We start from the raw sequence: 16,337 nt of genomic DNA on the forward strand, positions 1-16,337 counted from the left end.
GGCTTGCGGACATTATTCAATTAAACTTGTAGGTGCCACTACGGAAAAAAAATTGCCACATGCAGCTTACCCTTGTGATTGTATACAGCTTGAACTCATGATAACTTTACTCAGATGGTCCTTAACCTTCAGAGTATAAATTGTGTGGTGCTCTGAATAAAGCTGGCTATTGCATCAGACGTTAGTCAGTCTAATGCATTGGTTCTATTCTCTCAGGTCCCACTGTCTCTAGATACTAAACACTAAACATAAATATACACACCCATGGACACCTGATCTTTTATAAAGAAGTTAAAAATATGGACTGAAAAAACAAACATTATCTTCAACAAACAGTGCTGGTCAACTGGATGGCTACCTGTAGAAGAATCCATGCTTACTACCATGTACAAAACTCAACCCCAAGTAGATCAGACACTTCAGTGTACAACCAGACATGCCCACGGAACCTGAGAGAAGAGAAAGTGAAGAATGCCCTGAACTCATTAGCACTGGAAAAGACCTTTGGAACAGAACACCATTAGTACAAGCACTAAGATCAATAATAAATAAATGGGATCTCATGAAACTGAAAAGGCTTCTGCGTGGCAAAGAGCACACCATCATTTGGACAAAGTCACAACCTAAAGAATGGGAAAAGATTTTTACCAACTACATATTCATTGGAGGACTAATATCCTAAATGTATTGAAAGTAAAAACTAGATATCTAGAAAACAACACAATTTAAAATGGGGAACAGATCTAAAAAGAGAATTTTCAATAGTGGAAACACAAATGACTGAGAAACACTTAAAGAAATAAAGGCTCAACATCCCTAGTTGTTAGGAAAATGCAAGTCAATGCTACTTTGAGGTTTCATCTTATAGCTGTCAGAACAGCCAAGACCAACAGCACAAGTGACAGCTCATGCTGGTGAGGCTGTGTTGGTAAGGGTAACACTCCTCCATTGCATAGTCTACAGCCGCCTTGTAAGTCAGTGTCAGTGTTCCTCAGGAAGACAGGAATTCATCTACCTCAAGACCAGCTTTACCACTCTTGGGTGTACACCCAAAGAGTGTTTCATCCTGCCACACAGGAGCCTGCTCGATTATGTCCCCTGTTACTCTATTCACAGTAGCCATAAATTGGAAACCATAATTCTTCAACAAAAAAAATGGACAAATGAAAAAAAAAGTGGTATATTTACACAATGGGATATTACCCAGCCACTTAAGAAAAGTTAAATCATGTAATTTGCATATCACTGATTATGCTATAAAAATATAGCATAGAAAAAATCACCTGGAGTAAAGTAATCCAGACACAGAAAGATAAATGAGGTATGTTTTCATTTATCAGTGGATATTTGCTATTTAGTTAATGAAAACCAAGTTACAATCCATAGAACCACAGAGCTTAGATATAGAATAGAGGTCTTGGGAGCATATAGATCTCCCTAAAATCAGGTTGTGAACGGATGGGGGGGGGGAGTAGAATGAGAAAGGAAAAAGAAGGGAATGAGGGAGGGAATAAGAAGGGACAGCTAAAATTAAGGGCCATGTGAGGGGTAATATGGAAACCTAAAAGAGTAGAAGCTCCCTAAAATATGTCATTTGGTTTCTATGATTCATCTTCAGATAAGAAATCCACTTGCTTATCATACAACAAACCTTCTATACGGCTTGATTCCTCATTATCCTTATAATCTATGTTTTCCTTTGCTTTCCTTACATTTTTATATAGCATCTACAAGAGCAGACCAATAGAAATGACAGAATACCAAAGCATATCTGACAATTCACAAGAACTTCAGGGAAAAACTCATGCCAGATAACTATAGCTAAGGATCTTGTATTAATAGCCTTGCTGCTATGGCAAGGCCACAAACCGAGTGCCTTAAAACAGCACAAGTATTATTATCTTATGTTATATATTATGATCTCACTGCACTAAGAGGGATGTGTTACCTTCAGGGTCTGTAGGGAGGAGCTCTTCTTCAACTATCCAGCTTCTAGAAGTCACCTGCTTTATGCCCTCGTCTTGTAACCATAGCAAGCATGTCACTCAAACTTGGCTTCCTCCATCACATCTCTAACTCTTGTCTGTCTCTCGTAAACCCTGATGTCACCAGTGATCTCTCCATGTCTAACTGTGCAATCTGGGACAATCTAAACTAAATCAAGGCCTTATGCTTAATCACAGGCTCTAAGGATGTGGACAGCACTGGAGGACACTCGAGGACTATTTTCTGTTCATAATGCTAAATAGCCAATGCCTATCTTAAGCAGAAGTAGTCAGAGTTCCACACAGTTTGATGCAATAAGACATTTAGCACATTAGAAACCTATAGAATGGGGACTGGACTCCTATTCAACACCTACATGATCTAAATAGCTCAATATTTATTAAGTGTAATGATTTGTAAGTAGTAATGTCTATGCCTAAAGGTTATTAAGGAAAACTGGAGTATAATTATGCCTGTTACTGAGGCTAGCAAATATATTTTATAAATTGTAGTGTTCCTTCCATATTGAGGCTTTGCAGCCTGACAACAATCAGTATTTCCTTCCTAAGAAATATCTTCATGCTCTAGCTTGTGGTGGCTTGAATGAGAATGGTTCACATAGGCTCATATGTTTGAATATGTAGTCCTCTCTTGAAGGTACTGTTTGGGAATAATTAGGAGGTATAGCCTTGTTAGGGGGATGACTTTGGGGTTTCAAAAGACTGGTCCCATTATCTGTGTACTCTCTGCTTGTGGGACAAGATGGGAGCGCTCAGCTAATCCTGTCACCAGGCCTTTACTCAACCATTATGGCCTCTTATACTCTGAAATCATAAAGTCAATTAAATGCTTTCTCTTGTAAGTTGACTTCATCATGGTGTTTTGTCATAGAAGTAGAAACCCTACAAATTGCATAAAATATTGTTGCACTATTAATATCCTTTTTCTGAAAACATTCAAATAATTTTATTCTAGGTTTATACAGCCAGGAGATTAGTTTGTTCCAACTCTGGTGTTTAATACTAATTCAAGATAGAAAAAATCACTTTGAGTACATATTGATTTAGTACACTTCAGCAAGTTGGAGTTGTAAGTGAATACATAGACTCTTAACAATGGTGCAAAGGAAATAAAACATTTTGATAGTTTAAATTTTCACTAACACTTTAAAGCAATTTTTTCATTTCATATGTAAAAAGGCACACATTTCTTTTATACTTTTGAGATTTGTTTCCACCCTAAGTAAGTTTTGTAGTATGTAACGAATAATTGTCAACACTGTTAGAAAGCCCACATGCTCCAACCATTAGGACACATTTCATTGTTCTGTTCTAGGTGATTTATCAAAGAAGTTCAGAACATCTACATAGGCAGCTTACAACTGCCTGCAACCCAACTTTCAGGGGATGTAATGACCTCTTCTGGCACCATAGGCATGCAAGCACATCTATCACACTCACAAATAAAAAAAATTTAAAGACTAACAGTAACATAAGGAAGAGCCTGGCCTTTCGGTCTTTAGCATACTTTTATTAGCTCTAGATGATAACTGATATTTCTTCCCCTGGGCAGAAAGATTTGAAGACATTTGGATAATATCCAAACACCCATTAAAAGACATGCTTTCCCTAGGAAAACACTTTTGTGCTTGTTTCTTCCTTCTTATACACAAGAACATGAGGAAAGAGAAGGGGTAAGTTCTATGGTGTTGGTTATTTTCATCAACTTAATATGAATTTCTGTCACTTAGGGAGAGAGAACCTCAATTCAGGAATTGCCTCCGTCAGTTTGGTCTGTAGGCATGTCTGTAGGATTGTTGGTGATGAATGGTTAACTGTGGACAATGCCACCCCTGGGCAGGTGGTCTTTTGCTGTATGAGAAAAGTAGCTGAGCAAGGCATGGGGGCAAACAGGTATGTAATACTCTGTCATGGCTTCTGCTTTAGCTCCTGCCTTGACTTCTTGCCCTGACCTTCTCAGTGATGGACTGTAAGGTATAAGATAAAATAAGCTCTTTTCTCCGAAGGTTGGTGTCTGTCAGTGTTTTATCACTGCAACAAAAACCAAACACAGTGCTAAGATAACCTAAGCTATACAATCAGAATAACTGAATGGATCATAATTCCTGCTTGTGCCCATGAGAGTGTTTCTGGATAAGATTAACATTTGAATTGTCAAGCTGAGGGCAGCAAAACATCTCTGTGATTGGGTGAGGCTTGTCCAGTGGGCTGAAGATATGGATTAAATAAAAGGATGAATAAGATGCTGCACTATGTTCATAGCAGCCTTATTTATAATAGCCAGAAGCTGGAAAGAGCCCAGATGTCCATCAATAGAAGAATGGATACAGAAAATGGGTATATTTGCACAATGGAGTACTAATCAGTTATTAAAAACAATAAAATTCACAAGCAAATGGATGGAACTAGATAAGAATTTCTGTCACTCATCCTGAGTGAGGTGACCCAGTCACAAAAGAACACACATTGTATGTACTCATTGATAAGTGGATATTAACCCAAAACTCAGAATACCCAGGATACAAGTCAAGAATATTCATGATACAAGTCAACAATATCAACAGACCATATGAAGCTTAAGAAGAAGGAAGACTAAAGTGTGGATGATTCAATCCTTAGAAGGGAGAACAAATAATCACAGGAGGTAGAAGGAGGGAGGGAACTGGGAGGGAAAGAGGAGAGAGAGGGAATAATTGAGGAGGGCAGGATCAGGTATGGGAAGAGCTAGGAGAAAAGTAGAGGGTCAGGAAAATGAAGAGAAATATGTAGCAGTGGTGGGAGGGTGGAGGGGGGACGACGACTGGAGGTTGCCACTAGAAGTCCCAGACTCCAGGGAATCAAGAGGTTCCCAGGACCCAACAGGGATAACATTACAACGAAGGGGAAATAAAACATGTAGAGACCATATCCAGTGGATAGGTACAGCCCCCAGTTGAGAAGTGGGACCACCCACCCATCTCAAAATTTTTAACCCAATTTTGTTCCTGTCAAAAGGAAATGCAGGAAAAAAGTGTGGAGCAGAGAGACTGAAGGAAAGGTCATCCAGAGACTGCCCCACCTACAGATCCATTCCAACCACAGATAGCAAACCCAGACACTATTGTTGATACCAAGAAGTGTTTGCTGATAGGAGCCTGGTATAGCTGTCCCCTGAGAGGCTCTACCAGTACCTGACTAATACAGATGCAAATACAGCCGATCATCAGACTGAGCAGAGGGATCCCAATGGAAGAGTTAGGGAAAGGACTGAAGGAGCTGAAGGAGATAGCAAGCCCATAGGAAGAACAACAATATATCAACTAACCAGACCCTTCTGAGATCCCAGGGACTAAACCACCAAAGAGTACACAGAGGGGGACTCATAGCTCCAGCTGGATATGTAGCAGAGGATGGCTTTATCTGGCATCAATGGTTGGGGAGGCCCTTACTCCTGTGGGAGACTTGATGCCCCAGGGTAGGGATATGGTAGAGGGATGAGGCATAAGTTGGTGGGTGGGTAGAGAAGCACCTTTATAGAACCAAGGAGGAGGGAGGATGCATGAGGGTTTGCAGAGGGGAAACTGGGAAGGGGAACAACATTTGAAACCTAAATAAAATAACCATTTTTTTAAAAACAATTCTCTGTGTTAAGCTTGAGCATTGTTCTTTTACCTTAGAACTCATACCTGGACCACTAATGACTGGCTTCCTCCTCCTTCTCCAGGCTTCTCATTTGGACAACTGTACATCAGTTCCCCTTAGATATCCTGCTCTCCCCTACAGAATGGACAATGCCTTAGCCTCTACAGCCATGTCAATCCCTATAGTAAATCTATGCATCTGTCTTTTGACCTACTACATATTTTCTATTGGTTTTGCTTCTTTGGAGCTTCCGACTATATATTATACTATTTATTATTCTTGGAGCATCATCAATACTAGGTTTGGCATATGTTTAGGTCCTTAACATGCTGTCTGAATGAATGATGATGCTCTGCAGTGGGAAAGCCAGTCAGCTCTGGTGAAAATATACTCTCTTGATTTTCTTAGAATCCCTTTTCTGTAAAACTAAGACCTAAAGCTGTATTAAAGCTGTCAGTTCTTCAAGGGGATATTCACTTTTTATAAATATGTTCATGTATGCATTACAACTATAAAAACATTCATTTGTAACAAGCTAATTATTCACTTAATATTTAAAAAACGAGAGCCTTCACTAAAGTTCACTTTCCCTAAATACAACAAAGCAATTATCAGGAAGTCGTTACTAAGGTCCAAAGTTTATATTACAATTCAATCCTGGTAGTGTACATTGATCCTTTGCTCTCCATCTGTTCACTCCAGTCATGTTCAAGCTCTTGTTAACTATGCCTTTTCCCTCCCTCACAGTTTTCCCCAGAATGTCGTATATTTAGGATTGTACAGAACCATCTTCAGCTTAGCTTCTTTCACTTTCTCAGTGTCATCTACGACTTTCTGCAGCTTATAAAGCTTATATAAGTCATTCTTCATCATTCATTGAATATCATTCCATGGTATGGATGGACCACAGTTTCCCTGTTTGTCTAGTGAAGGATACCATGTAGCTCTGTGTTAGAGGAATTATCTACAAAGGTAGGGAATGTCTCCCAATGAGGAAAATGTAAACAAAGGCAACACTGCAGGTGTCCAGGGAGAATGTCGGCAGGAATGATTACATGGGAGAATTTCTTGACCGTCTCATTTGATGTCTACAAAACAGCAAAATTATTTTCAATAGAAACTTCTATCGCAACATATGCTATCTAACAATGAACTTATAAAGTGTTTCTTTAAAATAGAATGCCCATCTCAAAATATACCTTTACTCAGTCCTTCACCCAGGGCTTCCTCTGTGTCCTACAAATCTTATTTGATGGAAAATAATGAACAGTTTACCAAACAATGATAGTTTATGGTATAAGAATGCTACTTAGGTGCCTTTGTGATCATTATGTGATGTCAATTGTTAGAGAAAGAAAATAATAAGCAAGTAAACATTAAGATGTGGCTATGGCTGTGGCTGTGGTGGCACACATGTTTCATAGCCACGTGACTCAGGAGACCTTGTCTGACCTCTAGCAACACGATGAATCATGCAGAGCGGACTATGGAAAATAGTGAGTGTTTGCCACTTCATTATGACGACATTTGTGTATAAATTAAATAACCTACAGAGTAATTTTGCAATTGAAAACAATAGGAGATGCATACTTCCAAAGTAAACCAAATGTGAGGCTTTGGGTTAGTTTACTACTGTCTTTCTGAAGTGAAGGTCCAAGAAGTAAGTTACACTGAGTAAATAGATCTTTAAAAACCTGCTCTAGTGAGAATGTGAGACACCTTTGCAGCATACATGAACAACTGCCCATTCTACCCCTGACTCCAGTGACTGCTCAGAACATGGACACAAGAAAGATTCAGCATGGTGACTGGATGATAGATAAAAATGGGCGTGGGTGATGGTCTGACCTTTACTATTCGTGTCCCACCTGTAAGTTTATAAGCCCATTTGTTTCTTATTAATTTTATCTTTAAACTAAAAGATAATTAACTAAAAGTGCACTGAAATTCACAGAATTGATTTATATTTGAGGAATAGGCCAGAAACAAAGACAGAAGGCATCCGTCCAGCTTGGGAGCTGAAAGCAACACAACTGTCGATGCTATATTTTTTATCCCTAGTACAATAAGCATTATCTGTGTGCACGTTATCTGTGTGCACGTTACCTGTGTGCACGTTATCTATCTGTGTGCACGTTATCTCTGGTGATTGAGCAGCAGACAGCACAGATGCTGCAATGGCCCGCCCCCCTTTTGTGAGCAGTACTATTAGCCTCAAGTCTTTAAAGAACACTGTATTAGGAGGTAAGACAAATGAATATATTAAGGAGAGCTATGACTATATTTATATGTATATATAGTTATATATGCACATATGTAAATTCACAATGAAATACATATATCTGAGCAGAAGGAAGTTCTTAGAAGAGTACTAGTGAGATTCAACATAGCGAGAAACTGTCTCAGTTAGATTACCTCAGGGAAAATGAAGATGGAGTATCTGTAAAGTCCTGGGCTCTGCAGCACTGGGCTCTGGGGACCAAACATCACAGCAGAGACTATAACCTTGGCTCTCCCCCTTGTAGAAGACTGAATGAAACATCTTCATACAAAAGATGTTCTCTATTGCTCCTTCAATGATACAGTCTCCTTTAAAATTCTTGTGGCTTTCTTTCCCCCACTTCCTCCAGACCTCAGGCATATCATATGAACAGCAAGACCATCCCCCATCCCTGCTATCCAGATGCTCAAGTATCAGGCCTTAAGTCTTACTCTGAAGGTTTACCTCTCCTCCCCATCCATGCATCTGTCAACTCCACATCCTCCTAACCATGCTTTGGAAAGATTTTTATCTTTCTAGACATCTCTTCCCTGAGTCTAAGCTACCAACCACTTTTTAAAACCCTAGTAGGCATTATTGGTGCCTTTTCTTTATTTCTTGAACATTTTGATACTAATACCCATCTTACAGACTTCTTCGAAGAATGAAATCCATCGATCTACAGAAAGCATTTAGAATACATGTGCGGAGTACAGGAAATGCTTGCCCATAGCAGTCACATTCATTAGGGCTGCAACTGACCAGAAATACCCAAATAAACAAATGCAAACCCCCACACCCTGGTATGGATTGTGTTGTATTGTAGTAATCCATCCACTTGCCTGTGTCTTCCACCAGACTATGAATTCACTCAATGTCTAGAAAATAACAGGCTTACAACAAATGTTTATTGAATTGAAAATTTCTAATTATGCATTATATTCTCATTTAATTCTCATTTGTGCCATTTACTTCAATAATGACTGGAGAATAGGTTTACACAAATACTTGGAACGAAGACCATTTTTTCAATATCACGGGCTTTTGTCCTTCTCTCAAATCTGAAAGTTACACAGTATATGTAGGCTCTAATGGGAAAAGATGCTCAAATATTTCACTTTTTAAAACATCACATTTGAATCATTTTATCAACACACACATGAACATATGTTAGAAAGCCAAGACATCAGACAACAGTCTCCAGAACCCAGATATTTCATGAATCACAGAGTGGTCTATAACTCAGGACTGCCCACACAGGATCCTGTGACCTTACATAAGATTTCCCTGGGTCAGAGGGACTTCCAAAAGGAGAGGATTAACAGTTGACTCATGCTCACCCATTACACACACACACATACACACACACACACACACACACACACACACACACACACACACAATCACAAGGCTTCTGCCTAACTTCTCTTATTACCTCTAATCCAATATTTTCCAATTCAGTTTTATTCTTCAGTACCTCTATAAATTTCACTTTAAGATGCTAGTGATTAAGGTCATAACCTATGGTTCTTTGAAAAAGACAAGCTACATCTTAAGCGTTCAAAAATGGAAGACTATATGAATGTAGGAACGTGGCAGAGGAGAGTCCACATAGAGGCTCCTGGGAGACATCAGCCATATTGGTTGTTATAAACCTTGGTAGAGGGGTAAACTGAGAGGCAAAGGGTCCAACACTTTGCACAGATGCAAAACCCTGAGGTGAAACTGACTGTGCCTGGCAGACAGTGCCATGGCAGCACTGGAGGAACAGACGAGAGAAGGGAGGGGCTGTGCGTGGTGCTGTGATGGCTGACCCTAGCACCCGAGCAGGGAATGACCATTCACTGCACAGCCCCGCACAAAGGTTCAGAAAAGAATAGCCAGGGAAGGAGAAAAGCCAGATGCTTACTGAAGGTTTCTAAGAAGGAAGGGAATTTCAGATTCAGAAAAGCGCAAAGGCAGAAGAGGCTAAAACAAAGCTATTCTGAACTACCAAAAGATGAGAGAGCCTGATAAAAAGAGCTGACCTTTTCTTCCCACTAGAACTCAGGTGTAGCATGGCCAGGCACCACTAATCAATCCAAGAAGAGGAACTGTGCCAAGGGTGAGATTCTACACATCGCCAGTCTGCACTGACCCCATCCTGAGGCCTGTGTTTGAAGCGTTCAGCTGACTGATGAAAAAAACCCAGGACCAGGGAAGAGAGGTAACCTGCTCCTGTTTACACAGCACAGCGGGGGAGGGGGGAAGAGGAGGAAGCCTGCAATTGTTAATTGAAGTAGAACCTTCCATTTGCTAAGCACTATGGAAAACAACTGCCTGTGGCAGAGCTCAGGCTCCTCCATTTCATCTCCCCACCGCTGCACTACTCTCTTAAGAACTGCTGCTCTATTTTACTTACGCTTCACAAATGTCATGCTATGCATACACCGCTCCTTTTGGGGTTTTTTTTTTTTTTAACTCGTTATTTCTTGACTCAATAATGATTTTTTTATACTTCCTTTTAAAATGTTAATGATCACAGGAAGTTAAAGCACTTTGTGCTCAACTGCTCTTTCATTATTCCTGTTGCAAGCAAGAAAATCTATTGTTAACTCCCAGGGCAATACCACGGAACAGTTTATACCAGCACATGTGCCTGCTGACTCCTGCAGTCTTATATTTCCTGAATCGAACAAGAAGCATGTTAGCTTCAGAATCATGTGCCAAATACCACACTTTAGAGCATAAAAGTCTAGTTTATACCACAGTATTAACTTCATAGATCCAACAGAAGGGAAAATGTGCAAATAATTTACATGTTTTTATATATATATATTTAGGATTTCAGATCCTAAGAATTGAATTACATATGAATTACTATGAAAATTAGAAAGCATTTCATTAATTTAATAAATTATTTACTGAACACTTACAAAGTATGAAACAACATTATATTGTTGCAAGGGAAACCGAAGTTACCAAGGACTGCAGGACACTGTATCTAGGTATTTTAATATAGAACATAAGATACAAGAGCAAACAAATAATTCTAAATTAGGGTTAGTGGTTGGGCGAGGCAGTTCTTCATGAGTCTCTTAAATTTCTCCACACAGTCAGAATGAAATGATGTTCTAGTTTGCCTTTTATTGCTGAGAAAAAAAATAATAAAACAAACAAAACAAAAAAACCAAAAAACCCATGACCAAATGTAGCTTGGAGGTAGAAAGTTTAGCTTATATTAAGTCCATCACTGAGAGAAGCTAGAACAGGAAGTCAGGGCAGGAACTGAGGCAGAGGAGTGAAGGAACACTGCTTATCGGTTTAATTCCACGGCTTGCTCAGATTGCTTTCATATTCCACCCACGGTCATCTGCCCAGGGGGCAACCAGTAGGCTGAGCCCTCCCACATCAACTGTCAATCAAGAAAATGCTCCACAGACTTTCGTCAGGCAATCCCGTGAAGGCATGTCCCCAGTTGAGGTTTATCTTCCCAGATGAGTCTAGCTTTTGTCAAACAGACAAAAATTCACCAGCACAAACAATGGCCATTTCTTTATCTAAATTTTCCTTCCAGGGATGCTTCTGTAACAAACAGCTTTAGAAATAAAGTTGGCATCACAGTCTGGAGAAAAAGGCAGGTTTACCTACAGACCTAGAAGGAAGAATTTCTCTTACTGGGGAGGGAGAGGTGGGCAGGGATTCCTTGTCTCAGCCTCCTCTGTACTAGGATTACAGGGGGCTATTGCCCACCTGGCCTTTACACCAGTGCTGGAGATCTGTGTCCTCATGTCTTTCTGCTTGTTGGGCAAGCACTTCAGCCACTGAGCCATCTCCCCAACCTGCTTTCAAGGGCTCCATATCACTGTGAGTTGGCAGATGAATATAACTGACACTATCTCTTATATGGAAAAACACAGGATTACTATTAGAAATATCTAAAACAATCATTAGCTGGCCTAAAGACCTCCATTGATTTCTGTATGATTTAAAGATTTTTGTAAAGGAACATTTTATATCACTTCATTTATTTTCTGATATTATAATTACAACATTTCTCTCTTTCTTTTCCTGGCTTCAAACCCTCCTAAATATCTTCCTTGGTCTCTTTCAAAGTCATGGCACCTTTTACATTAATTGTTGTTACTCTCGTGTGTGTGTGTGTGTGTGTGTGTGTGTGTGTGTGTGTGTGTGTGTATGTGTATGTGTGTGTATGTGAGCATGCCCATTTGCATGTGTATAATACAGTCTGCTGAGTCTATAAAACGTTACTTGTATATATGTTTTCAGAGTTGACAGTTTGATATTAGGTAACTAACTGATATGCTTACCCTTGGAGAAGATTATTTCTGGAAAAAATTCTACTTTTTACATTGGACTTAAGTAACACTTAAAAAAACTTAAGAAAACTTGAAATAAGGGATATTTCACTTCTCTATAGCAGTGGTTCCACTGCTCTTGCACAAGAACCAAATTTAGTTCCCAGGAGCCACATTGCAGCTTAACTCCAGGACCAGAGGATTTAGGCTTCTCTTCTGGCCTTCATAGGTACCAGACACGCATGCAGTAAACTTTGCAGGTGACTTTGGTTTGTATTAACTGGCAAAAAAGAACCAGCACAAAGACTAAAGAACTAGTAAAAGTCTCTTAACTAAAATCCTTAAGCTCAGAAAGATCCCAGTGAAAGCTACCAATGCTTCTCAAACTATCCCATAAAGTTAAGGAAATAATATGGCCAAATTCATTTTTCATTGTAGTTTTATACACATATCTAAACTGGAAAAGGCCACCGAAAAAAGAGGAAATTATAGGTAAATCTCTCCAATAAACATAGATGCACAAACTTTTGAGACAGTATTTATAAATTAAATTCAACTACACATCAAAAACATCATTCATCATGATCAATGAACTTCATCCATACAAGGATAGTTTAACACATGCACCTGCATAACATCAATAGGTTGGGGACAGAAATCACACCTTAGCAGAGCCAGAAAAGGCCTTTGATAAAGTCCCTGGATAATTTCTCTTGACAACAAAAGCCTTAGGAAACTAGCAATGAGGGGCTGGAGAGATGGCTCAGTGGTTAAGAGCACTGACTGCTCTTCCAGAGGACCTGAGTTCAATTCCCAGCAACCACATGGTGGCTTACAACCATCTGTAATGGGATCCAATGCCCTCTTCTGGTGTGTCTGAAGACAGTGATGACAGTATACTCATAGAATAAATAAATAAACTTTAAAAATTTAGCAGTGAAATAAATATCCAGTAACATAACAAATGTTATGTATTGAAAGAAAAAACTCTATAACTGACATTACCCTAATCAGAGTTAAACAAGCCACAGCACTTGCAGTAAAATCAGGAATGAGGCAATGCTGTCCACTCTTTTCATGTGTTTCCTCAATACAGTCCTTGAAGTTTGAGCTACAGGAATAAAACTAAATAAATAAAATAAACAGGGAAAGAAGTAAAAGGCATGTGAATGGAAAGGCAGAGAGAAATCATCCCTATTTGTAGACAATAACTTTCCACAATAAGAGACCCAAAGCTTTACCAGGAATTTTTAGAACTGATGAACTCTTCCAGAAAATGAACGGGACACAAAAACCGGTAGCTTTTCTATATGTCAGCAACCCACATACTGCTGAGAAATCGAGAAAGGAACCCGATTCACGGTGCTTTATAAATAAATAAATAACCTAGGAATAATCCCAGCCAAGAAACTACAGTGAGAAAAATGTAAGCACTTAAGAAATTGAAGAATGAGATGGAAAGATAGCCGTTACTAATGGATTAGTAGAATTGATAACACAAAAATAGCTCTATTATCAAAATGGATCTTCAGGTTCAGCAGTTTCCATTAAAATGCCAGTGATATTTTTCACAGAATTAGATGAAAATGTACTGAAGTACAAAGGATCATGACAGCCAACAGTCCTGAGCAAAAAACAAACAAACAAACAAACAAACAAACAAACAACACCACCAAAAACTACAAGCAGCAAGGTAGTACAACACCAGATTTAAAGGTTTGCTGAAAAACTACTGTAACAAAAATACTATGACACTATTACAAACCAAACCTGTAGATCAGTGGCCGAGGACAGAGGACTTAGCTTCTTTTCCCATTGCTCTGAAGGGAAAAGAGGTTTATTTTAGCTCACAGTTGAAGGCAGAGTGCATCATGGTGGGAAGGTCATGGCAGCAGGAGCTAGAAGCAGCTGGCCACTGTCCAAAGGAGAGAGCAGTGAGTTCCGCTCTAGGGCTCAGCTTGCATCTCCATCTAATGAGGGTCCCCACCCAGGATAGAGATAGCCCTTCTCACGATCAAGGTGGGGTTTCCCCCACCAGCGTATCCAGAGACCTAGCTCGTAGGGGTTTCTAGAATCTGTCAAGTTGACAACACAAATAAGAGATGGGGGGCGTTGAGAAGGGAGGCTATTAGGAGGGGTAAAAGAGACCTGAGGGGAGTAACAGGAGGGAGATACAGATGGTGAAAATAGATATTTGAGAGGAACTTGTTTATGGATACATGAACAATGAATACAGGCCAATTTTAAAAAGAAGAGAGGAGGAGATGGAGAAAGAGAAGTAGGAGAGAGAGGAAGAGGGGGAGGAGGAGACTGCAAAATGGCTCAACAGGTAAAGAACCTTGCTATACAAGTCGGGCAACCAGATTTGATCTCCAGACCCCAGGTAAAGGTGGATGGGAAGAAGCAACTCTACAAAGTTGTCTTCTGACCTTCACATGCACATCTTGGCATGTGCGCCCCCGCCCTTCATGCATACACATATAGGCACATGCGCACACACAATAACAACACTCTTATCCCATCTGTGTGGAGGCAGTAGGTTTATATGTCTGCATGTATACAGGCACATGTCTGGAGGCCTGAGGCTGAGGCCAGGAAACTTCTTCAACTTCTCTTCCACTTCACTCATTTAGGCAAGGTCACCCATCACCTGAACTCCACCTGAACATCACCAGTGCCCACACTTGTATGGCTGCACTTTAAATACTGAGATACCACCTCAGCCCCCAAATAATACGTTTCTAAAGTTAAAAAAAAAAAAACAGACACCAGGTATGCAGGTTAAGAACTCTGTTTATTGTTTATTTACATTCTGAATTCTTAGTGCTTAACCTCTGAGATTCTGTTTCCTTATATGTTAAAAAAAATGGCAGTCTTCAATAGCTTGTGCATGCATTTGTACAAGGTGTTTGCATGAAGATTAAATGAAATATAAATATCAAAGACCTCACCCACCCAAGTCATATCAGCACACGTCACTCATATCTGGAAATCAAATTCCAAGTTCTAGCAAAAAAAGAACCGTATCTTCATATGTCACACATGTCACTGCCACACCATCCAGTGCTTGCAAAATGCCAACCAAATCCATTAGTCAGGTGCAAAGGTCTGCTTCCCATTATAGCCACCCAGCCCGGTCCTGCGCGTGTCCCACCAGGGACCTGGACCCAGTTCTGTCCAATAAAGTACACAGATTCTCAACACTTACAAATCTGAGAACCACCATGTAGTTGGCTCATGGCCTAGGAATGGTCAAGAAGCAAGGCTGTCCTCTGTGTACTGACATCCTAAGACAAACACATCCACCTTCACTTACCCGGAAATAGTCACTGCAGGCCGCTAGGACTGCCTTGTGAGCATGGAATTTCTGTTCCTCGGCGATCAGGGTCACGTCGCAGAGAATGCCATCACTTCTTTGCTGATTCAGTGCTGCGAGGACAGTGTCATTGTGAGATTCCGAGTGGCACAGCCTCTGGCCAGTCAGCATTTCTTGAATACTACAAAGGAGAGTAATGAAGCCCTCTTTATTCATTTCACACAGCTCAGCTTCCCAGGCGTTCTCTTACCCATTGGACTTTGGGGAGGCTACTTCTAGTGCACCGAGAGTCTGACCTTCCTGTGCTCAATTTTGCCCTGTCTGTTCCTTGTTTCTTTGCTTTCCTTTACTCTAATTCTTTCTTTTGCCCTGTCCTGTCTTTCTCTTGTTAGCTCCTGGATTTCCACTGGGGTTTAACTTTGTGAAAGTCTACTTGTTTCTGTGAACCTATGAGCCTGTTTCTGAGCTCCTAGTTCTTCAGTGTGTACATGCAAAACTTGCTTTATGTGTACAGGGATGCACATCTTCCCCTGTGTGTGTGGAGAGGGGAGGGGCAGGCACACGCTTCCTAATCTGTGACTCCCTCTCTAACTCCATTCTTCTCTGATTTTTGACTTACCATGAGTCTCCCTAGGATACATTAGCTTAATATAAAAAACTGAGCAAAAGAGTTGCACCTGACCATCCTGAATCTAAAGCACTCAAACCACGGCATCAGTCAGAACAAGGGAAATTCCACACTACACAGCAAATGTCAGAAGAAATTCATTTGCAACAAATGGGTCATGGAGGCATAAAGCTGCAATCCAAGCATTCAAGAAGCTGGGAAGCAGAGG

General features: G+C 40.1%; 1 protein-coding gene across 7 annotated transcripts in view; it reads right to left on the reverse strand.

Moving 5' to 3' along the window:
- Positions 1–16,337, reverse strand: part of Klhl32 (kelch-like family member 32) — a 249,043-nt gene that overhangs the window by 168,799 nt on the left and 63,907 nt on the right. For all 7 annotated transcript variants that reach the window (NM_001431162.1, NM_001431163.1, NM_001431161.1 and 4 more), the window contains 1 exon segment: positions 15,502–15,682. In NM_001431162.1, the coding sequence (NP_001418091.1) occupies positions 15,502–15,672 (171 nt within the window). In that variant the 5' untranslated portion in view covers positions 15,673–15,682.

Source organism: Rattus norvegicus, chromosome 5, assembly GCF_021556685.1.
Source record: "Rattus norvegicus strain SHRSP/BbbUtx chromosome 5, alternate assembly SHRSP_T2T, whole genome shotgun sequence".
Classification (NCBI taxonomy): domain Eukaryota; kingdom Metazoa; phylum Chordata; class Mammalia; order Rodentia; family Muridae; genus Rattus; species Rattus norvegicus.